Below are 15,452 nucleotides of genomic sequence, written 5' to 3'. Positions count from 1 at the left end.
TTTCCGTATGTGCCTTACACCATATCCCTAAACTCTTTTCTACTATTTGAGGGGAAAAAATTATAGTTCAAATAGCCCATCTACAAGCTCACAATGTGTCGATTTTAAAATATTTGAATAATTTTTCATGTATTTTCAAAATAGTAGAAAAAGAAAAAGGCAAAAAATAGGGCCCCATATGTGTGCGTGCTTGTGTGCAATTGTGCATGTGTGTGTGAGTGCGCTCGCAATGGAGTGACTCACTCACACATTATCTGTCCCAAGGATCAAAGTAAAACAGCTTTGTCACTCTTGTCATCCTGCCAGTGTGTTATTGCGAGTAGAGTAGGGTTGCTGCTGGTTTGACTCCTGCCATGTCATGTGTGTGTGTGTGTGTGTGTATTAGGGTTAAAACCGATAACAAAATAAGTGATTTTTAGTAAATCGCACAAATGGGCTACGCCAGCCGCCCAGGGGCCCCCAGGTACCCGTACCTTTGTCGTGGGCGTGGATGTCGTCACAGATGTGCAGGTCCAGGTGTGTGATCTGCAGGTGGTGGGAGGTCTCACACACGTCGTAGGCAGCGAACAGCTTGGCCATGTTGGCGTTGGCGTCAGCCGCCGCCCCCGACGCCTGCTGCGTGCGCACCTGCTGGGCCGACGGGGGCGGGGACGACTCCTGAGCAACGCACATGCACAGGCACACACACACACACACACACACACACACACACACACACACACACACACACACACACACACACACACACACACACACACACACACACACACACACACACACACACACACACACACACACACACACACACACACACACACACACACACACACACACACACACAGAATAAGTCACTGTATACTGTAGATTGCACGAAATGATTAGGAGCAGAATTTGAACGACTTTCAATCTCGCATCCCTAAGCTATGCATGTCGTGTAGGCACACATTTTCTAAAAAGGTTCAAAAGTTGTCCAATCTACAAGCTTGGGTTGCGACGTGAGCTTGTGAATTGGCTATTTTTGTGAGCTTGTAGATTTGTTATTTTCATAGTATAAAAAGGAGGCTTGTTTTTGAAGACCGGCTTATAACTGCTTCATATTTTAGGCAGTCGTTTTTTTGGTTGCTTTGTTCACAGGAAACAGGAAGTTGAAGGCACACGCACGCACCCACCCACCCAAACATATCACATGCTCTGTCTCAGGTGAAGGTAAGAACTATGAACTATGAACAATCCCTCCAGCAGATGGCGCTCCACACCTAGCTGATGCCTCACAGGGATGTGTGGCTGCATGAGAGCTCACAGGCACAGAAATCCTGGAAAGCTCGCCTCAAAACAGTGGCCTCGGGCGCACAGCCGGCGGAACTGCTCAGCCTGGGATTCTTAAACTAATTTTTGTATCCCACGATTTTGCAAACCCATTTTGTTCCACCCAGTGTCAATTATCTAATGTAATCCTGGGCGCTACACTCCCTGGGGAAAACTTCCTTCTATTTCACCTGACGGGGGGAGTTTCCCCGGTTGGACGTATAGCACGTGGAAGGAACACGTTGTTCCAACGAGTTCCTTTCCCCTCCATCAGGAGCCCCGGCTGTATAGAGACCAGGACTACTGCATGTTTTTAGTGAGGGTACCTACCCTAGGAGACACGAGGGGAGAACATGTAAACTCCACACAGAAATGCCCTTTCAACCTACTCCGCCTCGGGTATGGGCGCTGATGACGCGGAGGAGAGAACACGCCCTCAGCACCCACAGCGTGGGTGGAATCGAACCCTGGACCTTCTAGCTGTGAGGCGACAGCGTTACAGACTGCGCCACCGTGCCCCCGCGCTAAATATATTTCTAACCTTATTCTCAGTCAAACAAATACAAGAACCGCCCCACCAGAAAGAAACTATAGGGCGAGCGTGTTTTACGGCAAACATTCCGGTTAACATACACACTCATGTGTTTGTGTTACCTGTAGGTTAAAGAGCTAGAGACATGCAAACACAGACAAGAAAAAACTGACTTAGACTATGACTTGGAAGGCACACAGATTTAGGACGGGGAGAGAGAGAGAGAGAGAGAGAGAGAGAGAGAGAGAGCTCACAACCTGTCAGGTTGTGGATGTGCTATTTTTGCCATTTCTTCCACATTTTGGGAATGTTTGCCTGCAGTGACATGACCAAAATAGGGACAGCAGGTCCAAAGAGGTCCAGGAGAGTACGACAACGAGGACAAGGGACATAATAGCATGGGGCACATACCGTGCGTGTGAAAGATCATTCCTGACAGTTCAGACTATATTACTTCCTTCGTGCCGGATCACGTATCTTACTCTATGCTTATCCTAAAATAACACATTCTTCATACATATCAGGTCAATTGATTCTCTAGCCTACTCCATGCTACAGCATAGCATGTGTCTCTGTAATGGTAATGGAATGTCGGGCCGGAGCAGCAGTAGTAGCCTGTGAGCAATTCTCTCGGTGGCAGTGGCATGTGTATAGTTATGTATAACTAGACCGGTGCCTGGCTGTAGAGACAGTACCCGTTATCTCTCCTAATGGCATCAACATCAATACAGCATAGAGGGGACAAAATCTTATCCAACGCAAGTTTTGAGTCTGAGACGCGAAATGTCATCAATAATAATAATACCGTAATGAATTGCATTTTTATAGCGCTTTTCCAAGTGCTCAAAGCGCTTTACAATGGTTCATTCATACATTGGGAGGTGAAGCAGCGAACAGTCGATGCCAGCGTCCTCACTTCCCACATTCACACACCAATGGTGGCAAGCTCACACCGACTCATTGGAGGCAATGTAGGGTTCAGTGTCTTGCCCAAGGACACTTCGACATGTGGACAGGAGGAGCCGGGATTCGAACCGCCGACCCAGGGATCATTGGACGACCTGCTCTACCTCCTGAGTCACAGCAGCCCACCCGACCACCACATCAAATGGTGGTCTGGTGGACTGGACTCGAATGCCGAATAAAACAATGGGCCTTGATATGAAGCGGGTTGAAAACCACAGCGCTGCTGCCGTATGTACGGTTGCACGGGGTGGTGCTGTACCTGCTCGTCGGTGGCCTGGCTCTTCCTCTGCTGCGTGGACCTCTCCATGGCCTCGCTCAGGGACTTGGCGTACTGGACCATGGCTTTGAGCTGGGAGTCCGTCAGCACCCACAGCAGGTCGTCCAGGATCAGGATGAGCTTGGAGGCCACCACGTTACAGTCTTTCATCTGAAACAGACAGCAGTTGTTGGTTTCCCAAACTTTTTTCATGTCAAGGACCCCCAAATTGACATTCATTAACCCGCGGACCTCCATTTGAAGAGATAATGTCAGGGACCCCCCATGAGAGAAGATATTTACGGCTCTAGCAGTGATTCTCAACCCGTTTAATTTCAAGGACCCCCAGTTTGACATGCATTGACATGCAGTCACCGGACCCCCATTGAATGCCATATCTATCTCTGGGACCCCGATTTATATTGTAAAATAAATGTTAATTTAACTATGAGAGTGTACTACAGACCCCATAAGGGTCCATTTGGTTTACAAACTATCATTCAGCTGGGGACCCCCTGGAACTCCCTCAAGGACCCCACCTTGGGAACCACTGACATACAGAATCACATTTTACAGTTTATTCAAATTCCCATAAAAGGTTTTAGCCCATTGTGCAATGGCCTCCCAATTAATTAGCATTCTTTGGTTTGTGTTTTGCAACCTGCCTTCTTCAAATCCAACCAGAGACATTCTAATGGAGTTCGAGTCAGGAGACTGTGACGGGCCGGCCACACTAGAATGTTCCAGGGCTTGTGTGTACACAATGTTCCTGACTGGTTGTTTGGACGGTAACCAAGCTTTCCACACATGACATGGTTTAATGATATGGGACATTATCTGCCACACTTCTGGTTTTGGTTTCTGTCGTGCAGTCAGTCAGCCAATGGTAAACGCCTCCTTCGGCTGTGCTACGACACAATGAGTCGGAGGCACAATGGGTCTAATTAGTTTAACACAAGAGCCTTTTGTGGCCTTTTTATGAAGATGAGACTCAACTTTAAACAGATGTGTATTCATCTCATGGTGGGCACACACTAGCTTGGTTTGAGTGTGTGTGTGTGAGTGTGCGTGCGTGTGTGTGTGTGTGTGTGTGTGTGTGTGTTCGCGCGCACATACAGTTGCACATACACAAACGTTGTGTGTATTGAAGCTGCCATGGAAGCTGTGCATGTGCACACACATGCACAGTAAATGGACCCTAGCTGGTCTTTGGATTTATCTGCGCTCTCTTCAGAGTTAAATGAACGCTGAGGGTTTTACGGTGCAGTAATTAAGCGTCCATGCGGTGGTGGTGGTGGTCAGGTGGTATAAATAGATCTGATTATACAGGAAGAGTTGGATGGAACTTTTCTAAAAGAATATCCACAGGCCAACTGTTACAACTGTCAGTGCGCCTGGCTTCCTCTTGGCTGAATGCGAGCATTATGAGGGGAAGTGCGTTGCCTTCAGGCTGTCTCTTTAACTCCCAAACTGGAACTAAAATATCAAATGTCACCTCCCATCACACCTCTCTGTTCTGTGGCAACACAAAACACACAAGGATCGCTTTAACCTAGATTGAGTAGCTGTGCGTGCACGCGTGCATGTCGCAAGTACAACACACTCCGAGCTTGTAGATCGGACAATATTCGGTGTGCAAATAAGTATTTTCAATTCAATTCAATTTTATTATAGTGTCAAATCACAACGAGTTGTCTCAAGACACTTTGTATGTCAGAGTCAGGCTTTTAGGATAGGGTTAAAACATGCTAAAAGACGTGGTAAAGATGGCGTTTATAAAAGTGCCATCCCGCTATTTGGAAAGTTCTCAGAAGTATAGCAGTACAAACGTGTGCCAGCCAACGATAAAAGCGTGATTCAGCTGCACTGCAACAGCCTGAGACACAGTGAATCTAATTAGTCGAACACAGGAGTCTTTTATGAGGATGAGACTTGATTAAAACACATGTGTATTCATCTCTGGTTGGCCACGGTGCTCGCACATGCGTGCGTGGCCAAATGTCCCCACAAGTCTAGTACAATTTGAGAAATGGACATTATGATGAGGACAATTTCCCTGATCCTCACAAGAGAAATGGTTGATTTATGGTTGTCTACCTGTCAGTGGGGAGTGTTGGCTGATGAATGAATATCAACATCCTAATACATCCTGATACAGGGGGGTCAAATTATGACAGGCAATTCCTGCTGTCAAAATAGACACTCATGCTTTCTACGGTGTTATTTGGGGCGTGTGTGTGTGTGTGTGTGTGTGTGTGTGTGTGTGTGTGTGTGTGTGTGTGTGTGTGTGTGTGTGTGTGTGTGTGTGTGTGCGTGCGTGCGTGCGTGCGTGCGTGCGTGCGTGCGTGCGTGCGTGCGTGCGTGCGTGCGTGCGTGCGTGCGTGCGTGCGTGCGTGCGTGCGTGCGTGCGTGCGTGCGTGCGTGCGTGCGTCGTGAGTGCACCAACCCGTCTTTTGAGAGTGACTCTGATCTTGGACTGGTTGGTTATAAGGCGGATGGGCGCACTCAGCATTTCGTGCTCGGCACTCTGGATGGCGTCGGCCTCGATGCGGATCATCTGCCAGCTGATCTCCTTGAAGGTCAGCATCTGAAGCACACAGAGGGTCCAAGTTCAATCAATACACCGCCCAAATCTGTATACGACTCATCTGAAGCACACAGAGGGTCCATGTTCAATCAATACACCGCCCAAATCTGTATACGACTCATCTGAAGCACACAGAGGGTCCAAGTTCAATCAATACACCGCCCAAATCTGTATACGACTCATCTGAAGCACACAGAGGGTCCAAGTTCAATCAATACACCGCCCAAATCTGTATACGACTTATCTGAAGCACACAGAGGGTCCATGCTCAATCAATACACCGCCCAAATCTGTATACTACTCATCTGAAGCACACAGAGGGTCCATGTTCAATCAATCCACAGCCCAAATCTGTATATCATCTGAGGCACACAGAGGGTCCATGTTCAATCAATACACTGCCCAAATCTGTATACGACTCATCTGAAGCACACAAAGGGTCCATGTTCAATCAATCCACAGCCCAAATCTGTATACTACTCATCTGAGGCACAAAGAGGATCCATGTTCAATCAATTCACAGAAATCTGTACTAATGGTAAATAAAACGGTAAATGGTACATTTATATATAGTGTCTTTATCCAAGGCGCTTTACATAGATTGGGCATTACATTCACCCATTGGTTCAGTTGAAGTATATTGAAATCACAATTAAACTAGACAGACTAAATATGTTTAAATAAACTAAAGTGGATCTTTGTATCTCTGCTCAAATGAGAGGAACAAACAGGTCTGGACAGAGACAGGGGTCCCTGTATGTCAAATAGATCACAGCTGGTACTCTATGGTAAATAGCCTACAGGCCTACTTTGGGCTTGCTTAGATAAGAGGTCTCCTATTGTGCTCCTTCCTGTTGACCACTACTACCTTATTTAGACATACATGGACCATTTGGGACAGTGGGGGTTAGGGACCACCTTTTGGTCATGTCTCTTTGATCTCTTTGTCTTGACTTGTATTTAAACCTATTGAAATGTATCTACGGTGTGTTAGTGCCCAGAGAGCCGTGAGGCTGCCTGGGTGCCTGGGTGCATGGGGCTCCATGCCCCATGGTTGTGATCTGCTGTACTCTACTCAATCTGAAATAAAATGGACTTGGAAACTCTCATCTGCCTTCACCGTCGTCCGTCCTATTCTCCGTATCTTTGCCTGAGTATTTAGTCAAAGTTTACGTATGTTCATGGGCTATATAGTATAGTAAATATACTTTCAGCCCATTTACTTCAAAGTGGTGCCGATACCGGTCGCTTTTTTGGTGCTTTTTTTTGCGCCAGGCGAGAGAACCAGCAAGGGAATTTTTCAGTCTAACAGTATTTCGGTCGGCAATTTTTGGATGGAAGACGGCGGTGCTGCGTGCTGCAGTCGACCCAGGCCAGCGGTGTTTCAAGATGATGGCGGCGGCCTGTCCGGCGCGGCGGGGAGGAGCGGCGATGAACGGCGGCGGCTCTCGGCGATCGGGGACCAGAGGATGCACGGCGACTGGGCGGCGGGGTGAGGATGCGCAGCGTGGCATGTACCCCGGCCCATGGGCGTTCATCAGACGGTCAGCGATCAAAGGGAGGCGGTGTCGCTCTTCATCTCTTCTCGGCGGGCGCCTCTGCGTGGTTCGACGGCGACGGCATGCAAGGCGGCTGATCTACAGGCTTGCAACGCGGCGCGCAACACGCTGATTCACTTTCTGTTTATTCAGTCATGTGGTGACTGAAAGGGAGGAGGTGATGAAAGTGAATTCAGATCAGAATTCAGAATGAACGTTTTCGGACAATGGGCAGCTCTCGATAACAGAGCGGCCTACGCCATGCGGTGCGCATTTGTACTGCAACACAACTTCGTTTGGCCTCTGTGCGCTGGCGACGAATGGACATTCGAGAAGGTGAGGCAAAGAAGAGAAGAGCAACATTACACAGTATGGTTCTATTATATCAGATGGATATCGTTCCATTTGATTTCAAATGTATATGTCTACGTTTGTCTATAGTTCAACATATACTGGGCCTGTATGTTGATTTGTGTCGGGTATTTTAATTAGAGAAGTTGACTTAATGGGGATGAATATGCCTAAGGGGGATTTGAAACTGAACAGAGATATTTACCGGAGTACAGTTAGTTAGATGTTTCTTTGTCAGGCGAAAGGCAGTGCTCCTGTCGTACGCATAAGTGTCAACCGTCCTAATTGTGCATAAAGTTTTTATTTATGTTCGAATAAATTTGTGAATGGGTAAAGTCAACAAGGTATTTATGCTATGACATGTGGGGAGACTCTAAAGGTATATAGGACACTCTATGATTTTAACGTAAGTGTATAACCTTTTAGCATGCATGAGATCTGGAAACGTAGGGCTCTTTTAACAGTGACGGTGAATCACAGAGATGTGGTCAGGTGTGCATGATGGGAAGAGAGTAGCGTTAGGGTCGCCGCAGTAAATTGGTTATTTGTGAGCCTTGGTATTCTAGAGTGTTAGATATAAATGATGGGTGCTTTCTGCATGTGCTAAAAGAGGAGTTAACTAAAAATAACGAAAGTTACGAATCATTTTTTGGATGACTATAGTAAATTTATCCTTGACATTAGCTGAAGCTACGAGCTTCAGATGTCAGGTATGAAATCTGTAACACACTTTGATTCGATTATTGGGTGCTTTGATAAGCAAAAGGGGTTGGATTTAGCGACGTGTATTGTGTACATGTACGAATGACCGATCTTGTATACATGGCCTACTGTAATGTTTGATGTGATTCTTTGTGTGTCATGTTTTCTGATGTTCAAGCCAGTCAGTGCAAAAGGGAGGACCATGGTAAATTGTGTTCAATATTCGTTTTATGAGGCAAGGTTGCCTCAAAGGGAGGCTATGATGTATATTGAAATCACAAATACACATTAAATATAGCCTATAGTATTAGTAATGTTAAACTGGACGGACTAAATTCTTTTACCTTTAAACTAAAAATGTACCCTGGTCTCTCTCTCTCTCTTGCTGCATGCAGGGGGGGGAAAGACAACAGGGCAGACGCATATAGTCACCAGTTCACAGCTTGCATTCTATGGTAAATAGCCTACAGGCCTACTTTGAGCTTGCTCAGACCTACTACCTTATTTAGACATACATGGACCATTTGGGACAGTGGGGGTTAGGGAACCACCTTTTGGTCATGTCTCTTTGATCTCTTTGTCTTGACTTGTATTTAAAGCCTACCAAAATGTAACTGTGTGTGTTAGGCCAGAAGCCGTCAGGCTGGCTGGGTCCATGGGGCTGGGGCTCCATGGTTGTGATCTGCTGTACTCTACTCAATCTGAAATAAAATGGACTTGGAAACTTTCATCTGCCTTCACCGTCGTCCGTCCTATTCTCCGTATCTTTGCCTGAGTATTTAGTCACGTTTACGTATGTTTATGGGCTATATAGTAAATATACTTTCAGCTCATTTACTTCACAGTGTCCAGATCTGTCCGCTCTACCGGCCACTCCGCCCCTGAGCCACTGCCGTACTACGCTTGCTCTGCACTTCCTCTTGGACAACTCCACAAGACGGAGTTCAGAGGGGGTTGTGTGTAGGCATTTATCTGACACTCCTTCCATCCTTGTGACTGGCAATGCAAAGTGCAAGATGACAAAGGACATGAACCCCAGTCAGCCAAAAAACTGGGTAAATGTTCAAGTAAATAGATCCACAACCATGTAGTGCTTCGGCCCGCGTGGCTGGCATAGCCGTCTAGGCTAGAGTTGTTCCGATACCGATACTGGTATCGGGTACTCGGCCGATACTAGCCTAAAGTACTCGTACTCGAGTATCTGAACCGGGCCCGATACTTTGAGACGAGTACTACAACATTCAATTGACACTGGCTGAACGCTCAATGCAACGGGAGCAAGTCTGACCCAACACGGCAGCAAAATGAGCAAAGCGCCCAAAACGGCTGATCTACAAGCATAAATGACAACTGTAGTGTAGACGGGAGGTGGTAAAATAAGTGGTTATTCAACAAAAATAAAAAGTACTCGTATCGGTACTCGGTATCGGTGAATACTTAAAAGAAAGTACTCGTACTTGGTCTGAAAAAAATGATATCGGGACATCTCTAGTCTAGGCCCCTAGGCTGCCTTACACCGTGTCGCGGGTTCGAGTCCCGATCCCGACGACCTTTGCTGCCCCCCCCATCTCTCCCCATTTCCTGTCATACAACTGTAATCTATCAATAAACGCAAAAAATAAATGTCTTAAAAAATATGTAATACTTCAAAGTAACCAGGTTGCCAATAAACACCAAACTTAGCATCTGTCTAAACATGCTATATATAAATAACATTCGTAGCATTCATGGACAAGCAAAGAGTATATGTCTTTCTAAATAACATATATAACATAACATATAATATATAACATATTTGAACAAGTAGCCAACATCTAGCTGCATCGAAAAAAAGCATATTGTTCGTTGTATGACTAACTGTGAAAATAGCCAATGAAGCCAATACAAGCTACAGTACATATTAATTATGTACTGTATTAATATCAATATGTATCGTCTATAACAAGGGTGCCCAAAAGGTTGATTGCGATCTACCAGTAGATCACAAAGTGTGTGCAGGTAGATCACATGACATGGCCCCTAAACATTATATAATGTAATATAAAAATATATAATTTGGCATCTGTCACTTAAGGTGACTCAAGAGTGTTGAGCACAAAGATCAGTAGCATTAGAAAGTTACATACAAAAACTAAAACTATTTCCATTCCCCCCCCCCCCCCCCCCTATATTTCACATTCTAAGTGTGTTTGTCATGTTCTTTAAACTAATTCTGACCGGGCACCCATTTTGAAAAATAGCAGATCTACAAGCTCATATCGCGCCACCGAGTGGCGCGATACGAGCTTGTAGGTCTGCTATTTTTGTAAAAATCGAAGAACGACTGACATTTTTTTAATCTGATCTCAGGTCAGAATGGGTTCATCAGACCAGTGTGTGTCCGGCGGAAACCTCGTATGAATCTGATCTCAGGTCAGAATGGGTTGAACTAATTTCAGCAATGAGATCAGATTTTTTGGTGGGTAGATCTTTTTTGCGCTGGTCATTTTGAAAGTAGCTCTCGAGTCAAAAAGGTCTGGCACCCCCTGGTCTATAACGACATGCCCAAACTAGGGACGCCAGGTTGAGAGGGTTTGAGAAGTGATACAATAAAGTGCTGTGCTGCAGATGAGAGGAGGGCGGTCTGGGAATAAGGGGGTTATATTATTAGAGCGGGAGGTGGAACCGTGGCGCTGTACCTCTCCTCTCTGGGGGTCCTGGATGCGCGTGAAGCGCAGGTCGCTGATGCTCCAGCTGGTGTTGACGCTGTACACCTGCAGCTGGGAGAGCTCGAAGGAGGCGTTGAACGCCTTGGCACTGATCCGGATCACTATGGAGTTGATGGACAGAGAGATGCCCTCCACCACCTTCTCAGCAAAGCCGTACTCACTGGGCGCGGGAGAGCAGAGAGGGAGGGGGAGGGACAGAAAGAGAGATAGAAGAGGAGATAAAGAGAGCGGAGGAGAAAGAGAGCGAGGGAGAGGAGGAGAGAGAGAGGAGCGGAGATATTTATGTAATGCATATAAGAGGGTAGATGACGAGACGAGAATTTATTGTCACGTCACAGTTTAGTAGAAAGGGATGAAATTCGTTTTTGTGCATATAGTTCCCGTCGTGTCATTTTCCCAAGAAAACAAAGACAGGGAAGAAGAGAGAAGTGGTGTGGGTTTTAGATAGACATCAGCGCATCAGCACCACGTAATGGCAAACGCCCCAGTTCCATTCTGGCTCCAGACTCACGCTGCGTGTCCCTCCAACCTCCAGCCTCAGTCTCTTGTGTCTCTACTGCCATTTCTAAACAATGCAGCAACTGTCCCAGGAAATATATGAATATTATGTTTTTGCGTTCAGCGTTTTGGTTGAGGAAATCACTGCATACTGTCTGCAAGGTCTCAAATAAAGCTGAAAGTAATAATAATAATAAACTTTATTTATAGAGCACTTTTGAGCAAGTGCTTTACATTTCATATAAAACACAGTACAGTAGAGTAAACCGTTGTACACATTGTGAACCACTTAAAGTTAAAAACAGGGTCTTTTTCCCTCTACACCAAATTTCTTCGCCAGAGATGGCTGATCTACAAGTTCACAACACAACACTTGTAGGTTCTTGTAGATATTGCTACTGTTATTTTTGCCAAATGCTGACCTATTATGGCATGCCCAGAATAGGGGGACGCTATGTACGTGGTTATGGGCATTGCATTATACGTGTATAGAAGCATAAACATTGAACTCAGCTCACCTTTGTCCTGAGGCTGTTGCTATGGGAGACGGGCCGTTGGGTGCACGGGGCTCATCACAGGTGCTCATGTCCATCACCACTTTATCCAGAGTCTGATGGCCAGAGATTGAGAGACAGAGAGAGACACAGACACGTGAGATCAGCTTCACCGCCAACAATCTATGCCTTCTATAGGGTTATTGTTCTTTGAGACTTTCCGTTCCAAAAAGCCTGCTTGGATATTTGTAGTTTGAAGAACATCATGAGCAGTGGCCTAAAGGTTAGATGAGCAACGAAAGGTTCGGTTCAAAACCCGGAACCGCCATGAAGAATCTGGTCATGGAAGTGATTGACCAACTCCCACAAGTCCTTTAAACAGCCACTGTTGAAGTGCCCTTGAGCAAGACATTTAACCCCCAAATGCTCCAGTTGAACTGCTCTGTGGCCACCGCACTCACCAAAAGAACGCCCCTAACACGCGTGCTTTGCTGCGCAGGTTTGCGCAAGGCTATTCAAGGTTCAAGGTTCAAGGTTGTCTTTATTTGTCTCCCTTTGGAGAAATTTGTCTTGGAGACAGAGTCACAGTTGCATACAAATAACAGACACGTTCACATACGAAAAGGAAAAAACACCATGAAACTCCCAACATACACAAAACAGAGATATTGCACACATTCCCTTGCAACTAGTCAATGAAGTGCTTTTGGCAATCCCTGAATCTCTGAGTCAGTAAAGTGTATTTGGCAATCTCTGATTGAGCATTTTGATTGACAGGGGAACAAAAGAGTGTTTAAATCTATTATACACATACCGTGGAGTTCTATACGGTATGTGCATAATAGATTTAAACACTCTTTTGTTGCCCTGTCAATCGTCAAACCCTGCCAAACCGGAACGTAATGTATAAACAATAATTATATTTCTGAGAAAACACAGACATAACTTGTATGTCAACCTATTCTCGTAAAACCTATGTCAACCTATTCTCGTAAAACCTATGTCAACCTGTTCTCGAAACACGGCCAAAACCGAGACATGTGGTTACCCTACTGTAGATAACACTACTAGGTGATCATATAAATAGCAGTGGGACAGAGAGGGCTCTTCACCGAGGTGGCTGGCAAGATGGATCGCGTCGTCGTGCTTCTGCTGTTGTTCCCCAGTAGTCTATGCTCTGGTAATTACGCCGACCTAGAGACTGGGGCCAGTTTAGCCGTCTGCCAACCAGACACCTACGACGACACCAACAATTACAACTCGTTTGCTGGTGTCCTGTTGTTTACCGTGTGATGAAAAAGAAAAAAGCCTTTACCACGTGACAGATTATGACACGTAAGCTCATTGTCATTGTCAAAGTGGGCCTTTTCTGTTCCTCGCCTGTATGCTTATTCTAATACATTTTATTATTATTTTTCTTTTGCATGTACTTTATTTTGTTTTATATGTACTTTTGACAGATTTACCTTTAATGAATTATTATTATATTATTTCAACAATCAAAGCTGTTAATGACACGATAAACCTGCAGAGAAATAAATGAACACTGGTCTTGACTCTTGAGTGATAGTGTGAGCAGTGTGTGTGTGTGTGTGTGTGTGTGTGTGTGTGTGTGTGCGTGCGTGCGTGCGTGCGTGCGTGCGTGCCTTACCAATGTGATGGGGTGTGTCTTGAGCTTCGTCCATGGTATCTGTCAACACAAACAAGGAGGGATAATGAGTCTCTAGAGCACAAGACTTCCAGTTCCACTGCAGCCCCATTCATACCTCGTCGCACAGCGGTGTCGCACGATAAAATAGCAGATCAACAAGCTCTCGACATGTCAGGGATGTATCGCCTTGTGACACCTAGGCTTAGTAGGTCTGCTACCTTTTGGTGCACAATGCCATCGTGCAAAGGAGCATAAATTGGAAGTGAGACATTCCCATCTTCTGAAAACGGGTAAGTTCAATGTCTGTTGATGAAATTCCCAAATACATCTGAATGCAATTAAGGAGTGAATCAATCAAATAATCTGTTTAGTGATGCGTCATGATGTCAACATGTCTACCGGTATATGTGCAAGTTAGTTTGCTTTTGATCAATATTATAAAAAGGAAAAGTTGTGTTTTTGGCTGCTGCTGTAAATCTATTAAAAAAAAATCTGACTGTAAAGTAATCACAGATCAACTCGGAGGGAATTAAATCAAGTAAAAAGATGAAGTTGACTCAGAGTGACGTGAAACAAGAATCAATGGCAGTGTAACTGGCATCTGAAAGAAAACCGCACTCACACACGCCATTAATCCGCCACAAACTGCCTCCGACTCAGGCCTTTGCCAAATGAAATATAGCATTTACTCCCCCAAAAGGAGATTAAGGACTTATGTTAATTCTGTACGCCTTTCACTTTCAAGGCTTCGTTTCTCCAAAACGCTATAAATTTCAATCAAGAACAGAAACATTCTCGGGGATTTGTGGAGGTTAATTGAATTAAAAAAACACAATGACTGACTAAAATAAATTATAATAGCAAGTAATAGAAACTTTAAAAAAACAACAACTCTAGAACAAAGTGGGGACCCCCAGGGGTCTCTAGCAAGATGTGGAAGGATTTAAACACTTCGATAGACGATCTACAAGCTCACATTGTGATGTGATGCATTGTGAGCTTGTAAATCAGCTATTTTCTAAACAAAATACTGACAAAGAGTATCTTGTGGGGGTCCCTCACTGGACAAAACCTTTTCAAATGGGGGGGTCTGTGGTCGACCGTCACTGCTCTAGAAGCATTGCGGGGGTTCTGGGACAACGTCACCTACTTCAATCTATTTAAATTATTTGTTTTTAAATCACTTCACGGTCTCTCTTCCTCTTACCTCTCTGACCTAATTGTGCCCTACGTCCCATTTAGAGCGTTAAGGTCTGCAGACAAGCTGCTGCTGGTCGAGTTCACGACTAGTAAGAGGAACAGGGGTGATCAGGCTTTTGCCGCTGCGGGCCCCAAACTCTGGAACATGCTGCCCCTCCATATTAGATCTGCCGAGTCAATTGGGGCTTTTAAATCCCTCCTCAAAACTCATCTGTGCTCCCTCGCCTTTAACTGCACCTGATTTACCTGACTGTATATTGATTTCCTGCTCTGTGCTATTGTATGCTCCGTTTTATATTCTATTGTCACTTTTCATTGTTTTATATTGCTATGCTCTACTGTCTTGCTTTTACTCTGTTCAGCACTTTGGTCAGCTTTGGCTGTTGTTGTAAAGGTGCTATACAAATAAAGTTTGCTTGATGATTTGATTAAATCAGTGCACGCAGAGAAGGGAAGCAAAGTCTAAAAGAGGTCAAACCCCCCCCCCCCCCCCCCCCTAAATGACTTGGTTATTATAGCCACTGCACTGCACCAAACTTTTTTTTCTTACACATCGTGAGGATTCGTGACACGGCAATAAAGATAAGTTACAGCCAGACACTAACTCAACAGCAGCGCAAAGATCAATTGGCACATGGGGAATAAACAAACACTCACACACACG

At 45.2% G+C, this 15,452-nt stretch overlaps 1 protein-coding gene across 1 annotated transcript in view; it reads right to left on the bottom strand.

Annotated features, from left to right (window-relative positions):
- bltp3b (bridge-like lipid transfer protein family member 3B) overlaps positions 1-15,452 on the bottom strand; it is a 64,783-nt gene that overhangs the window by 28,131 nt on the left and 21,200 nt on the right. Inside the window, exons 3-8 of the mRNA XM_083758058.1 lie at positions 13,589-13,627; positions 11,962-12,053; positions 10,916-11,105; positions 5,506-5,646; positions 3,063-3,230; positions 474-657 (exon numbers count right to left, since the gene is read on the bottom strand). Of these exons, the coding sequence (XP_083614184.1) occupies positions 474-657; positions 3,063-3,230; positions 5,506-5,646; positions 10,916-11,105; positions 11,962-12,053; positions 13,589-13,627 (814 nt within the window). The remainder of the gene's footprint in view (positions 1-473; positions 658-3,062; positions 3,231-5,505; positions 5,647-10,915; positions 11,106-11,961; positions 12,054-13,588; positions 13,628-15,452) is intronic.

Source organism: Protomyctophum parallelum (assembly GCF_964188405.1).
Source record: "Protomyctophum parallelum genome assembly, chromosome: 22".
Taxonomy (NCBI): Eukaryota; Metazoa; Chordata; class Actinopteri; order Myctophiformes; family Myctophidae; genus Protomyctophum; species Protomyctophum parallelum.
Note: the sequence above shows the minus strand (reverse complement) of the source record. Positions and strands in the feature narration are given on the sequence as shown.